The sequence below is a fragment of the Delphinapterus leucas genome, chromosome 8 (assembly GCF_059928025.1).
Source record: "Delphinapterus leucas isolate spDelLeu-1000000601 "Yukka" chromosome 8, BTC_Dleu_Yukka2, whole genome shotgun sequence".
Classification (NCBI taxonomy): Eukaryota; Metazoa; Chordata; class Mammalia; order Artiodactyla; family Monodontidae; genus Delphinapterus; species Delphinapterus leucas.
The window spans coordinates 115,295,357-115,308,143 of record NC_143136.1 but is presented as its reverse complement, the minus strand read 5'-3'; the positions used below and the strand labels follow the sequence as shown (position 1 = coordinate 115,308,143).

The window sequence follows — 12,787 nt, the reverse complement described above, 5'->3', positions numbered from 1 at the left end:
AGCTGTTAATTTGCTGTGTATTCATGATACAAGTCCATATAAATATGATACTAGAAAGCACATTCTCCAAGTCTGTGCTTTAATTCCCTTCTCAGTGAAGTTATTGTTACTGTTGATGTTGTTGTTTTCAGAACAGAAGTTTTAATGGATACAGAAAAATTACAAATTTATATTATGAATGATGTTTGGTGTATTATATCTAAAAATTCATCATGTAACTCAAGGGCACCCATAATTTCTGCCATGTCCATACTCCAGGCCACTTTCAGGGATGGAAGGTTAAGTTCACCTTCCTGAAGGGAGGATGACCATGATGAGGTACCTGAAGTTATTCATTAAGGGAGATTTATCCTACCTTCCCCATTAGATATATTTATTCAATCTCTTTATATAAGTATGAATCAAGTTATTTGTTTCATATTTTCTGTGAAGGTTATATACTAAGGCATTTTCTTTGCTTCTGTAATTCTGACCACTTGTCACCCAGGAGGAGCTCTTTCAGATTGTCTCCTGTATCCCCTTTATGGGTCCCCATCAATTTGTGTGAAGTTCCTTATTTTCTGGTGATACAAGAATCTTCAGAATAATCATATGTATTCTCTTCTCTGGCCCTAGAATTAGCCATGCCGCAGCTGAGTTGCAGATCCCATTCTGGAGAATAGTAATAGGAATCAGAAGATTGGGGATTAGGATACTAATGCTTGTGTCTTGTCTACTGGGAGCATTAGCTCTAGACCCTATAAGGTAAAGGACCTTGGAAATATATCTGTGTGCACTATCCCACGTATACACACACACATCTGCAACTAGCTCTGTATCTCACCTTCTGACCTGTGTTAAGGTAAATGTGAGACAATACTTACATCTCCGATCCTAGTGCAATATCACATGGTTAAATCCAGTCTTTCCACCTTGCTTGTCTGTTACTTTCCATCCAACAGTGAGAAACCTGGCTCCACCGATGCCATCCAGCTACTAATTGTTCAATTCCACATGCACAGTAGTAACAGAATTCTTAGCCTGACTCCTGATGGAAATACCGTTATCCACGAGGCTCTAGTGCTTATGTGCAGTGGCTTAGAACTTAGCCTTTAGACTCCACTCATTTCCAAAGTCACTTAGGTCAAAACCTACTTTCCCACCTTCTTCAGCCATGTTAATTCATAGATTCACTATGATATGAGGTATCATCTTTACAGTGTGCCTCGTTCCATCCTTCAGTCTCTGAACTACTAAGTGAAATTTATATTTATACTAAAAAGGTTCTCCTATTACTGTGTATATTTTGACGAATTCAGAGTGTAATGATTCCACCACTGCAATTTCATAGAGAAGAATTTCACTGTCCTTAAATATTGCCCATGTTTCACATATCAAACATCTTCTTCCAAATTCCTGCTAAATGCTCATCTGATTGGTTTATATATAGACTTGCCTTTTCCCAAATGTGAACTAGATGAAACTGAACGTTTTCAGACCGATTTTTTAATTAGCAATATGCATTTAGGATTCCCTCATGTCCTTTCATGGTATAATTGTTTAATATTTAGATTGCTGAATACAATTTCATAGCATGGATACATCGCTCATTATTTATCTGCTAATTTATGGAAGAATGTATTTGTGGCCTCCATTTTTTCTCAGTTGTAAATGAAGAGACCACAGTAATTCATGGGAAGTCTATGATGAGCTCTAAGTATCAAGACACTTGTGTAAATATTACGAGCATGACGTTGGGGTCCTACATTAAGCTCTGTCTAGGTGTGTAAGTGACTGCGGGGAGGAAGGGCTCTGATGCAGAGACCGCTCAGCTGACCCAGGCATCTTGCTGAAAGGATGTCAGAGCCCAAGCAGTGTCCACACGAGGTGGACACAAGGCCCAGCCCTCAGACCAGGCTGAGCCCCCAGCCTACAGTCAGGGTCACCCTCCCTTACACGTGAGTGTGCATCACAGGAGCAGGTCCTGCAGCTGAACTTGAGCCTCTCACAGCGACCCTGCATGAGGCAGGGTGGGCTTCTCCTCCAAGCCCTCCCTAAGCAGAGACGGTGAACAAAGTAAAGAGCTGCTGTCAGTGTAAACTGTCAGGGGTTGTGGCAGTGTTTTGTGCGTCAGTCAGCACCCGGAACATTCTTATTCATTTCCGCATGTGATCCTATTTCACCATTTCATATGTGGTAAATATATGGCACAGTGGGACTGGATGAGGGGACAAAGGTCACACTGTGAGCGGAGATGCTATGAAACAGTGCAGATCCAAGTCCAGGGCCAAGGTCCTCTTTCCGAGGATGCAGGAGGACCTAACAGCTCAGGCAGGAATCCTGAGCTGTCCCAGGTAGGAAGACACACCTGTGTTGATAGAGAGGTAACACCATCTGACTCACACTTTAGCAGGACCACGCTGACACTGGCAAGGTAGTTACTTAGGAGACGTTGGGACACTATTACACCCTAACCACACTCGACCTCAAGGCATCCGTTTCTAGTTTAATCTTGTAGTAGTTTTTATTCCATTCAGCAGCCTATGGCAGCATTAACAATCTTAGTCTTTGCTATTCTGTGAGCATTTGTCTATCCAAGATTTAAATTTGTTGCTCTCTTAGTTCTCTAATTATCTGATATAATGGTGAGATTTTGATAATGTGCAACTTGCCCCATTTTGAGGTTGTTTTAAGAACATTAAAAAAGAAGCATTTTCTCAGGTTCTCATCTCTCTACATCTCCAAGACGAGTATCAGCTTTATTGTAACGCCCAGAAACTGGAAACAATTCCAATATCACACATCAGCTTAATAAATAAGCCAATCATGCTATGATCATTCTTTAAATGCAACCTGTTATTAAAACCAGGATTCTTGATACACACAATAACATGATAGTATTCACAACTATTTGTGCTGAGTAAAATAAGCCATAATAATAAGAATACATACAATATAATCCCACTTTTATAAATTCTAGAAAAGGAAAAGTAATCTGAGATAACAAGGAAAGATCAACGGTGATGTGGGGACAGGATGGAAGATAAGAAGGGACAGGAAGGAGGAAACCCAGAAACTACTGAAAATAATGAGAGGAATTGATTTGTTCTCTCCTGATAATGCTGATGCCTCCGTCAGTATTCATCACAGTGTTCATTCTGAGTGTGTGCGCTTTATTATATGTCAAGAAACTCATTAAAGTAATTACAAATAAAGAAATGCATGACTTGGGAGGTAAGGAGTGAAGGGAAGATACTGAAACATAAGAGACTCTTGAAAATACTTCTCATCAACCCTGACCCTCTCCATATATTTTAGGTAAACACTAGAATAGAGCAAAGTCATCATGAGCTCATTACAGAAGGGGTTTTTGCAAACCTCACCCGGCAACTCCAGCTCTGTCCTCCAGTGGGTTCCAGGGAGCAGACTGGCCCAGAGCTCAGGTGCAGATGCTGGACCTCACGGTCACCCCATGTTTCTCCTTGGACACTACACACACCCTCCATTCTTCTGGGTGTAGTTTACACCCCTAATATGAGGGTAACAATGACAGCTACATCACGGGATGTGTGTGCATATGTAAAATGACATATGGGTCCTACGTGTTTACTGTGGAACAATCAAACAATGAAAGTTATATTTCCCAGATGCTATCAACACCACAAAATCCAAGACTCTCACACCTGTTCTGAGACCCTGCCCTTTCGGAGGACGTTCAACGACATAGCCTCTTATAGACTATAAGGTCATGCAAATAGGGTCCTTCCTCTGTTGATATAAAGCAGCCCCAGCCCTGACCCTGCAGCTCTGGGAGAGGAGCTCCAGCCTGGGATTCCAACGTGCCCCCATTCAGGGCTCAGGACAGAGCACTCACCATGGACTTTGGGCTGAGCTGGGTTATCCTTGTGGCTATTTTACAAGGTAATTTATGGAGAGCAAGAGACACTGAGGATGTGAGTGGATATGGGTGAGGGAATCACTGGATGTGTGACAGTCTCCTGACCAGGATGTCTCTGTGTTTGCAGGTGTCCAGTGTGAGGTGCACCTGCTGGAGTCTGGCGGAGGCTTGGTACAGCCTGGGGGGTCTCTGCGACTCTCCTGTGCAGCGTCTGGATTCACCTTCAGTAGCTATGCCATGAGCTGGGTCCGCCAGGCTCCAGGGAAGGGGCTGGAGTGGATCTCAGTTATTAGTAGTAGTGGTGGTAACACATACTATGCAGACTCTGTGAAGGGCCGATTCACCATCTCCAGAGACAACTCCAAGAACACGCTGTATCTGCAAATGAACAGCCTGAGATCTGAGGACACGGCCGTGTATTACTGTGCGAAAGATACACAGTGAGGGGAAGTCAGTGTGAGCCCAGACACAAACCTCCTTGCAGGGAGACAGGAGGGGGGATGCAGGGGGCACTCAGGACATACAAGTGTGTGTTTCAGCCCCAGGAGCAGGTGCAGATGGTAGTTAAGGGCTGCTTTCCACTAAGGGTCTGGGGTTTCCTCTCCATGTAGCAGTTTTCCCTGGGGAACCTCTCTGGACTCATCCATGGTTCTTGACTTGCACTTTCAGTCTCTCAATTAGAAAGACTTTGAAATAGGGGAATAAATGTCATATAAGAAAGGCAGAGACTCAAAGATATATATTCAGCTTTTCCCTTGTCTAAATCTTGTCTAAATTGACCCTTTTAAATACTATTCCAGCGGATGTATAAAGAGTTAAACATATTCTTCCTTCCTCATTGTGATATCTCAGCCCTGCCCTACTGTAGACCAGCTGTCCCTGCCAGGATGCTGGCTGTTGACTTGCCTGCTAACCTCTTGCATGAGAAGCATAAATGCGCTGAGCAGCCCCGGATCCTCAGTGGGTCGCTGGGAAAGATGCCAGTTAGAGGGGACATGGGTGGGGGCGTTTCTACATGTGCTCCTTGCTTCCAGGCCCAATAGAATCCCTATATGCTTATATGAGACCTGCATCCTCTTCTACTGTGCAGTTTATTTTATGTCAAATATTCATCATCACAGCTATTACCAATAGACACATATGTAGTTGGCAGGGAAAGTTTAGCGTCAGGTGGATAATAACATGAATTTTCAGAAGCTGCTGAAAACAAATCTATTCTCCTTTCTTCACCACAGCATCTTACGTGAGCACTAAAATGCAGGAAAGTCCCACAGCTTCTCCTTCCAGGAAGAGTCCTGCAGCCTCACTATGCAGGCCCACCTCCGTCCAGGAACCCCTGCACGAGCAAAAATAACCAGGGTGGAGACGCCCAGGCCTGGACGGGAGGCCTCACTGTGTCCTGATGTGTGCTCTCCAGCACATCACTGCCAAGTCCAGGCTGCAGTTTAGCTTCACATCTGTAAGATGCAGGTAAACCGATACCTACATCACATGCTTGGTGTGCATATGTAGAAACAAAATAATAAAGGAGGCCTTGAGTGTTCGGATCCAGGGTAGGCCACCCCTAAATATGCCTCCAAGTGACTTAAGACAGAGCCCACTACAGGGACACTCTGAATTTCCTCCAAATCACCCTGAAATGAGAAATAAACCTCCCATGTGAAAGGTGCTCTCCCCCATTTAGGTGTGGAAGTGAAACGGTCCTTCACCTCATGCTCTCCACCTGCCTTTTTTCTGTAGAAACAATTTAGCCAAAGAATAAGTTTAATCTGAGAAGTGAGCAAATGCAGAAAGAAGGGAAAACTGTCCAACAAGACTAAAAACTAATAGTTTAGTTATTAAGCAAATCAAGGACCTTTGGTTCCTCCTCAAGGGCTGCAGATAATATTCTTGTCCATGTCCCATGAGCCGTCTTATAGATACTGAAACTCCCACCAGGAGGAAGAAGTTAACTGCATGATGACCAGACTGTAGCCATGACATAAGCTGCCACAATTCCAAGAACTGGCCTCAAGAAATGAGAACAAACCGACCCTGGACCTGAAGATTAACTCTACTTAAATCAATCAAGATGAGGCTGATCACAACACCTCATGACCAACTGCAAGACGACTGTCACAGCTGACTCTGCCGTTTCTGCCCGTAGCCCCGCCTTCCGCCTATAAAAGCCCTTTCCCACAGATGCTCAGTGCTGGGTGACCTTTGGAGAGAAGTCTGCCCCCCACCCCCGGGTGCAGGCAGCCAAAATAAAGCAAACTTTCCTTTCACCAACTTTGCCTCTTTATTGGCCTTTCAGCACCAAGCAGCCAGACCCTGCTTTCCTTTACAGAGGGACACTCTTATCACCAGGGATGGGGAATTCAGGCCTGGAAGTCTCTATGAACAAACCTTGCTCCTTCTTTAATGACTACGCAAGCCCAAACCCTGCTTAGGTTGTTCGCTATTTGAGCACCAAAAGCACACATTTCCTCCTTCTACCAATTCCTCACAAATATTGCATTTTGTCTAAAAATATAAAAGCTGCCTGCTTTGGTCACTTCTGGGTCCATTTCTATGGCACGTCCATGCACATGGTTAAATTTTTTTTCTTTTCTCCTGTTAATCTGTCTTTGTCAATTTTGTTATCAGCCCAGCCTCAGGAACTCAAGAGGGGCAGAGGAGGAGATTTCCCTCCTGACATGTCCCAGGTGTCTTCTCTTCAGCCTCACGTTGTACAACCTCTTAGGAACCTCAGTCCTCACAGCCACTGTCACTCTGTTGACATCACCTTGCCAGGTGTGTTCTTCTGGAATCTCTACTTTGCGTTTCCATCTCACCATTCGATATTTCTTCAAATCGGTATGAGATTTCAGTGTCCATTGACTGGATATACACAGTTTATTAATCATTCCCTATGAAAGGACATGTTGCTTTTTCCAAATTTCGGCAGATATCAATAAAGCTAACTGAGCATCGTGGGCAGGGTTTTCTCTGGACTAAAGTCTTACTGTCTTTCACAAACATACAAAGGAGCACTATTGCTGAAACATAGATAACAGTATGTTTAGTTTTGCAGGAAGCCCCCAAAATGTCTCCCAAGGTGCACCCCGTTCTGCATCCCCACCAGCTGTGAATGGACCCCCTGCAGCTTCACATCCTGCAGGTGTTTGAGGTTCTCAGAGTCCTGATCTGATCCACTCTTGTAAGTTTTCAGGGATATGTCCTTGTTCGGAACGGCACTTCCCTGTGACATATGTTCTCCCACAGCCTTATTTGCGAACTCTTTGTCTTTTTGGTCAGGTGTCTGTTAAGGATTTTAGCCCATTTTTTAAGACTTTTGTTTCTTTCTTATTGTTGAGTTTAAGGCTTCTTGCTACATATTAGATAACAATCACATATACTAGATATGTCTTTTGCAAATATTTTCTGCCAATCTGTAGCTTGCCTTTGGGTAAATTTTAAATGTATTTTTTTTTGCTTCTCAATTATTTGTTGTTATGTTTCTATTACAATGAAAAGTGAAGTTAAACTTTCACTTCCTAAGCCATGGGAACTTCATGTGGGAACATGTCACAGTACACTCAAAGGCCTCTTTCAGATACTACAAGGATGGAATGGGTAAACAGAGGGGGGACTTCGTCAGAGATGCTCTTCTGGAAAAGTAGAAATGTACCAACGTACCCTCCTTCCTGTGTTGCTGGTGAGAACTGTGCTGCGTGTCCACAGAGACACAGATCCTTGATGAGAGAGTGAGATTTCATCAGTTAAAATGATCGTTTCCTAACAATAAATTTTACCCATGATGCATCTGAGTTTATGAATGATTATAACTTGAATGATTCAATGGATTTAGCAATGGTTGAAAACAAAATCAATACCTTGAATTATTATTATTAATTTTAATTTATGTTGCCACAGAGAAGAATTTGACAATCACAATTTCAGTAACACATTTCCATTACTTAGACTTATACTTCTTAAATTTTAGATACCTTGTTGTTTCATAATAAATATTTCATTACATCCCTCACATTTGAAACTGGATTCCAAGTGGACCTAGAAGATGAAATGTGAGGATAGCGAATGTCTGTACATTCAGTAACATCTAAGACAACTAATTTAATATCACACGAGGGCATTGCTCATTTCCAAGTATACTTCCTGCTTCTTCTTTTCTCAATGATTCCAACAAACATACTAAATGACCTAAACCATCTGTCCTCAACGTTCCTGAAATCCACAACTCATTCTGAGCTTATACTCTCAAGATTTTATAAGGGAAAACACAGAAACCATCAGAAGGACCTGCCCACGTGGTCCCCATGAAGCCACCACCATCAGCCCTTCTCCCTCTTATCACGAAGGTCAGGCGCTCTTGCTGTGACCATCACTAGTAACCTGCAAAGCAAGATGACTGAAATCTCCCCACTTCTTTTTCCCATCACCCACTGGGCGTCTCTAATAGATATTCCCTCCAGCATTATCATATGACCTGGTTTCCAGACTGAATGGACCCCAATTATCTCCACAAAGGAAAAATAACTTTTTTCAGTTCTGGTGAACTAACACATTTTTCCTAGGGTTAAATGGACCCTAACAACACATCCCCACCCACTGAAACATAAAGACACCTGTTATATATCCTTCTATGTTAACATGAATTTGGATGGATCTCCTCTAATCTACCAGCTCATGAAGGACAGGTCAGATGCTGGGGCATCTGTTCAAATGCAGGCCCTTCTTCCACCTGGTGAATAATGGGCCCACCTGGTTCTAGGTTTTAGATGCCATCCCTTCCATTATCCTATCCCATGGCGTATCAGCTCAATTTTCAGTTCCTGACAACAGGGTGTAGACTTGTCCTTTGATTCTTGCCCATATTACTTTGTTCGGCTCTCCTATTATCGACATTCAAGCAGGCAGATCCTTTAGTATTGAATTTACTCTGCAAATATTATTGGACAAGCTAGAAGAAGTATCGTACTCTCTTCATGAAAGAGTATGGAGTAAATATCTTCTCACAGACGGCAGGCTCGACATCAGTCAGTGTACAGGTGAAATCACTGGGCTGAGGGAGAGCTGACCTGCCCCAGACCCACAGTAGTGACCTCTCAGGGCAGGAGTGGAGCCAGCGCTACATGTACAGGGTGTCAGTCAGTGATGGGGACTCACGTTGGTCTTTCTGGTTCCCAGGAGAAGTAACATCACTGATGACACTCATGTCAACATCCAGCACCCCTGGCAACCCCACTATAAATTTCAGACATACCATTACCATCGTGATCCCCAGTTTACATCCTTGCAGACTGAAATGCAGGTGGTGAGGCCACATCCTCAGTGCCCACAGTGAGATGGGATGGAGCTGTGCTCTGCTCTCCAGCACCATTTACTTATATGACCTCAGGCACAGTCCCAGGACTCAGTGACTCAGGGACTCAGGAAAGCTCTCACGTGGACTTTTCAAGGGAACCTGCTTCCTGAGGTGAGGACTTTCCTCTGACCATGACACCCACATACTCGGCAAGCCATTCACTTTGAAGGTTTACTTCCAAGAATCATGCATGTTCTCTCACCCAGTGCAGTGGAAACTGTGTTCCCTGAGCTCCAATGTCACTGGCTGTGACAGGGAGAGTAAAAATGAACACTTCTAGAAGTAGTGAGTCTGTGCACTGTGACCAGGTCACCCGCCCAGCATGTTGGAGTCCTGAGGAGCTTCCAGGAGCTGTCTGTTCTTAGACCTTGCTAGCCCTGGGGATTCCTCAACGTCCACCTGCAAGGAAGGAGCCCTGAAGCTCGCACTGTTCCTGCAGACACTCAGTTGTGCACAGGAAACAGGCAGGTCAGGCTTCAGGCCATGTCAGCAGTGCTAGGATCCATGACCATCTCAGCAAGAATGATTACCTTGTCCACAAAATACACGGTGTGTTTAGTTGTTATGAATAAATCCACCTCCAGAGTAACTCTTGATAACATTTAAACTGTTTCAGGTGAAGAAATGTTCACCCAAGTTAAGGGACACACGAAGTCCCTTGTGAATTATGATAAACATTAAATTTTACCTCACTCTGTCTGAATTCAATGTGATTATTACATGTATGGTTTGTCTCAAATACTTGCACATCCAGGAAATAAACATGAGGTAATGCAGAAAGGAAAAAACAAGAGTCTGTGTCTGACATCTTGGAGGACCCTGAATGTGTGATGGGTATTTATGTGAAATATATACATCCATGGGATTAAAGTCTACTGCCCAAATCTGCCGTTAATCCTTGAGCACAGCTGATTTCCTCACTAGCCCTTCAGCATCATTTCATTCCTGGACACTGAGTCCCCCAGGCATAGGGAGGGGACGCCAGTTGGGGGCTGAGTTCTCTGAGGAAACAGTCAGCAGCGTCCTCAGGTGGAGTCCCAGAGACTGGGACCTCCCTTCACTACTTTCTGCTTTTTATAAAAAGGTCCCTCCCTTATGCAAACATCCCCTTAGACCACAAGGTAAAAACAAAGTACCTGTTCACTTAAATTCGGGTTTCTCCTCATGCTTGAAGAGAATTTCTGGGCTTCAGGAATCTCATCTGCAAGAAGATGAATCCACTGTGGTTCTTCCTCTTCCTGGTGTCAGCTCCCAGAGGTGAGTTTCTCAGGGATTCAGACGTGAACACCTGGGGAAGCTGCATCTGAGCCCATGAGTCACCGTGGTTCTCTCTGTCCACAGGTGCCCTGTCCCAGGTGCAGCTGCAGGAGTCGGGACCCAGTCTGGTGAAGCCCTCACAGACCCCCTCCCTCACCTGCACTTTCTCTGGATTCTCATTAACCAGCTATGCTACAGTAGCCTGGGTCCTACAGCCTCCAGGAAAGGGGCTGGAGTGGGTTGGGGGGATAGATAGTGATGGAAGCGCATATTATAACCCAACTCTTAAGTCCCGGCTCCGCATCACCACGGACACCTCCAAGAGCCAAGTCTACTTATCGCTGAGCAGCCTGACAACTGAGGACACAGCCGTGTATTACTGTGCAAGAGACACAGTGAGGGGAAGTCAGTGTGAGCCCAGACACAAACCTCCCTGCACGGAGGCCCGTTACCACCAGGGGTCGCACAGGACCCAACAAGTACAGGGCTGCGACCTGCAGCAGGTGCATATATGGGCTGGGAGGGAATTCTTGTTAGATCCTGTGCTTTCCTCTTCCTGCCCAGGACCTCTACCAGAGACTCTGTACTGTATCCTAATGTTTCATTGCTGTGGATTATGAAGTATCTAAAAATTTTTGTGTGCATATACATATTTGCTTTTTATTTTTATTATAGCTGTGTATATATATATTCATATGCACAGACCCATATAATACTCAAGAATTAAGGTTGTTTATCATTTCTTTATCTTTTTCTCAAAGGAGCTCAAAAAAACCCTGCAGCTCACCATAATTTTCAATTTCAGCCTGAAGTTTGTGAAACGTGTAAATATCCTGACAATGCACATGAGATTTTTAAACAGTATTAATTGTTGTTTTGTTTTTGTAGATGTGGAAGGAAGAGACACACCATCCTGCTTTCAGGCAACCTGTACAGGCATTCTGAATTCTGCAGCGGGCAGTGTTATAGACTCTAACGCCAGAGCGCTCCAATACTGCACATGCAATTATCCTCATTATTCACAGATTCCAAATCTGCCAATTCACCTACTTCTAGCTTTTATGAGCACCCTAAAATAAATACTGTCATTTTGTGGTCATTCACAGACATTAAAAATGTGGCCGGTTGTTTGAATCAGGCAACACACATGCGCGCACTAACACACACACACACACACACACACACATACATACACACACACACACACACACACACACATACATACACACACACACACACACACACACACACACACACACACACACACATTTTCCCAGCTGAGGTCAGTCAAGGTGATGCTCTCTTTAATTGTTTCAACTCCCGTCCTGTAATTGAGCACTTTCTGGGGTCAAATTAGTGTCATGCTTTTCACATTTCCGTGATTCTTGGCGATTGTTTAAAGTAGTCCCAGGCATAGGGCTGAGGAACAGTCTAGTGTCCCTACGCACAAGTGGCTGTGAGTGGACTTAGGGAAAATATACATGAGACATCAGCTTCATTCAGGCATGAGTTATATGGCCATGGGTGCTGAAAATGATACTCATGTTTCCAATATAAAGTTCATCGGAAACCTGAAGACAAAACTCGTTGCTGCACATGGGATGCAGCCTTGGAAACTTCACTTAATTCCAAATACAGCCTGGCAAGTGTGGGCTTATGGCCAAGAAGAGGGTGGGGTGGAGTGGACTGGAAATTATTAACAGAAGAAATACAGGCTAAGGGGATTCTGGTTACATAGACTCAAAAGGATTCTTGCTAAATGGAGACCAGGGTGATCAGATACCGTGTGGGTGATAGGAGGTTTGATGGCTTTGATCAACTACTGCGGGTGATCAGAGTTCAAGGGTAGGGGATTCTCATTATTCTCACTTAGCAGGGCTCTTCACAAAAACTGGTCATGCACATATAAACACAGAAGCCCACAGGTCAAGACTAGTTGAGAAGAGAATTACAAGGATCCTGTTGGCAAAGGGGTGGTCAGGGGTCTTTGTCACACTTAAGAAGAGGAATAATGAACAGACAAGTAAACCAGGGATGCACACAGAAACACAGAGAAAAGACCATCTGAGGAGTCAGTGAGAAGACGTCCATCTGCAAGCAAAGGAGAAAGGTCTGAGAAGGACCCAAACCTGCTAACACCGTGACCTTAGACTTCTTGCCTCCAGGCCTGAGAGGAATCCATTGCTCTTGTTTAATCCACCAGTCTGTTATTCTGTAATGGCCACACTAGCCAACGAGTACACCTATAATATAGACGCAGATAGACATATATGGAAATGTAAGTATCGTATTGGAAAAGGAAC

At 44.1% G+C, this 12,787-nt stretch overlaps 1 gene segment (V, D, J or C); it reads left to right on the top strand.

Annotated features, from left to right (window-relative positions):
- Positions 1 to 3,797: 3,797 nt before the first annotated feature.
- LOC149748637 (immunoglobulin heavy variable 3-23-like) lies at positions 3,798 to 4,343 on the top strand. The segment is given in 2 exon segments: positions 3,798 to 3,900; positions 4,005 to 4,343. Coding segments are annotated over 2 exon segments (363 nt in total).
- Positions 4,344 to 12,787: the final 8,444 nt, after the last annotated feature.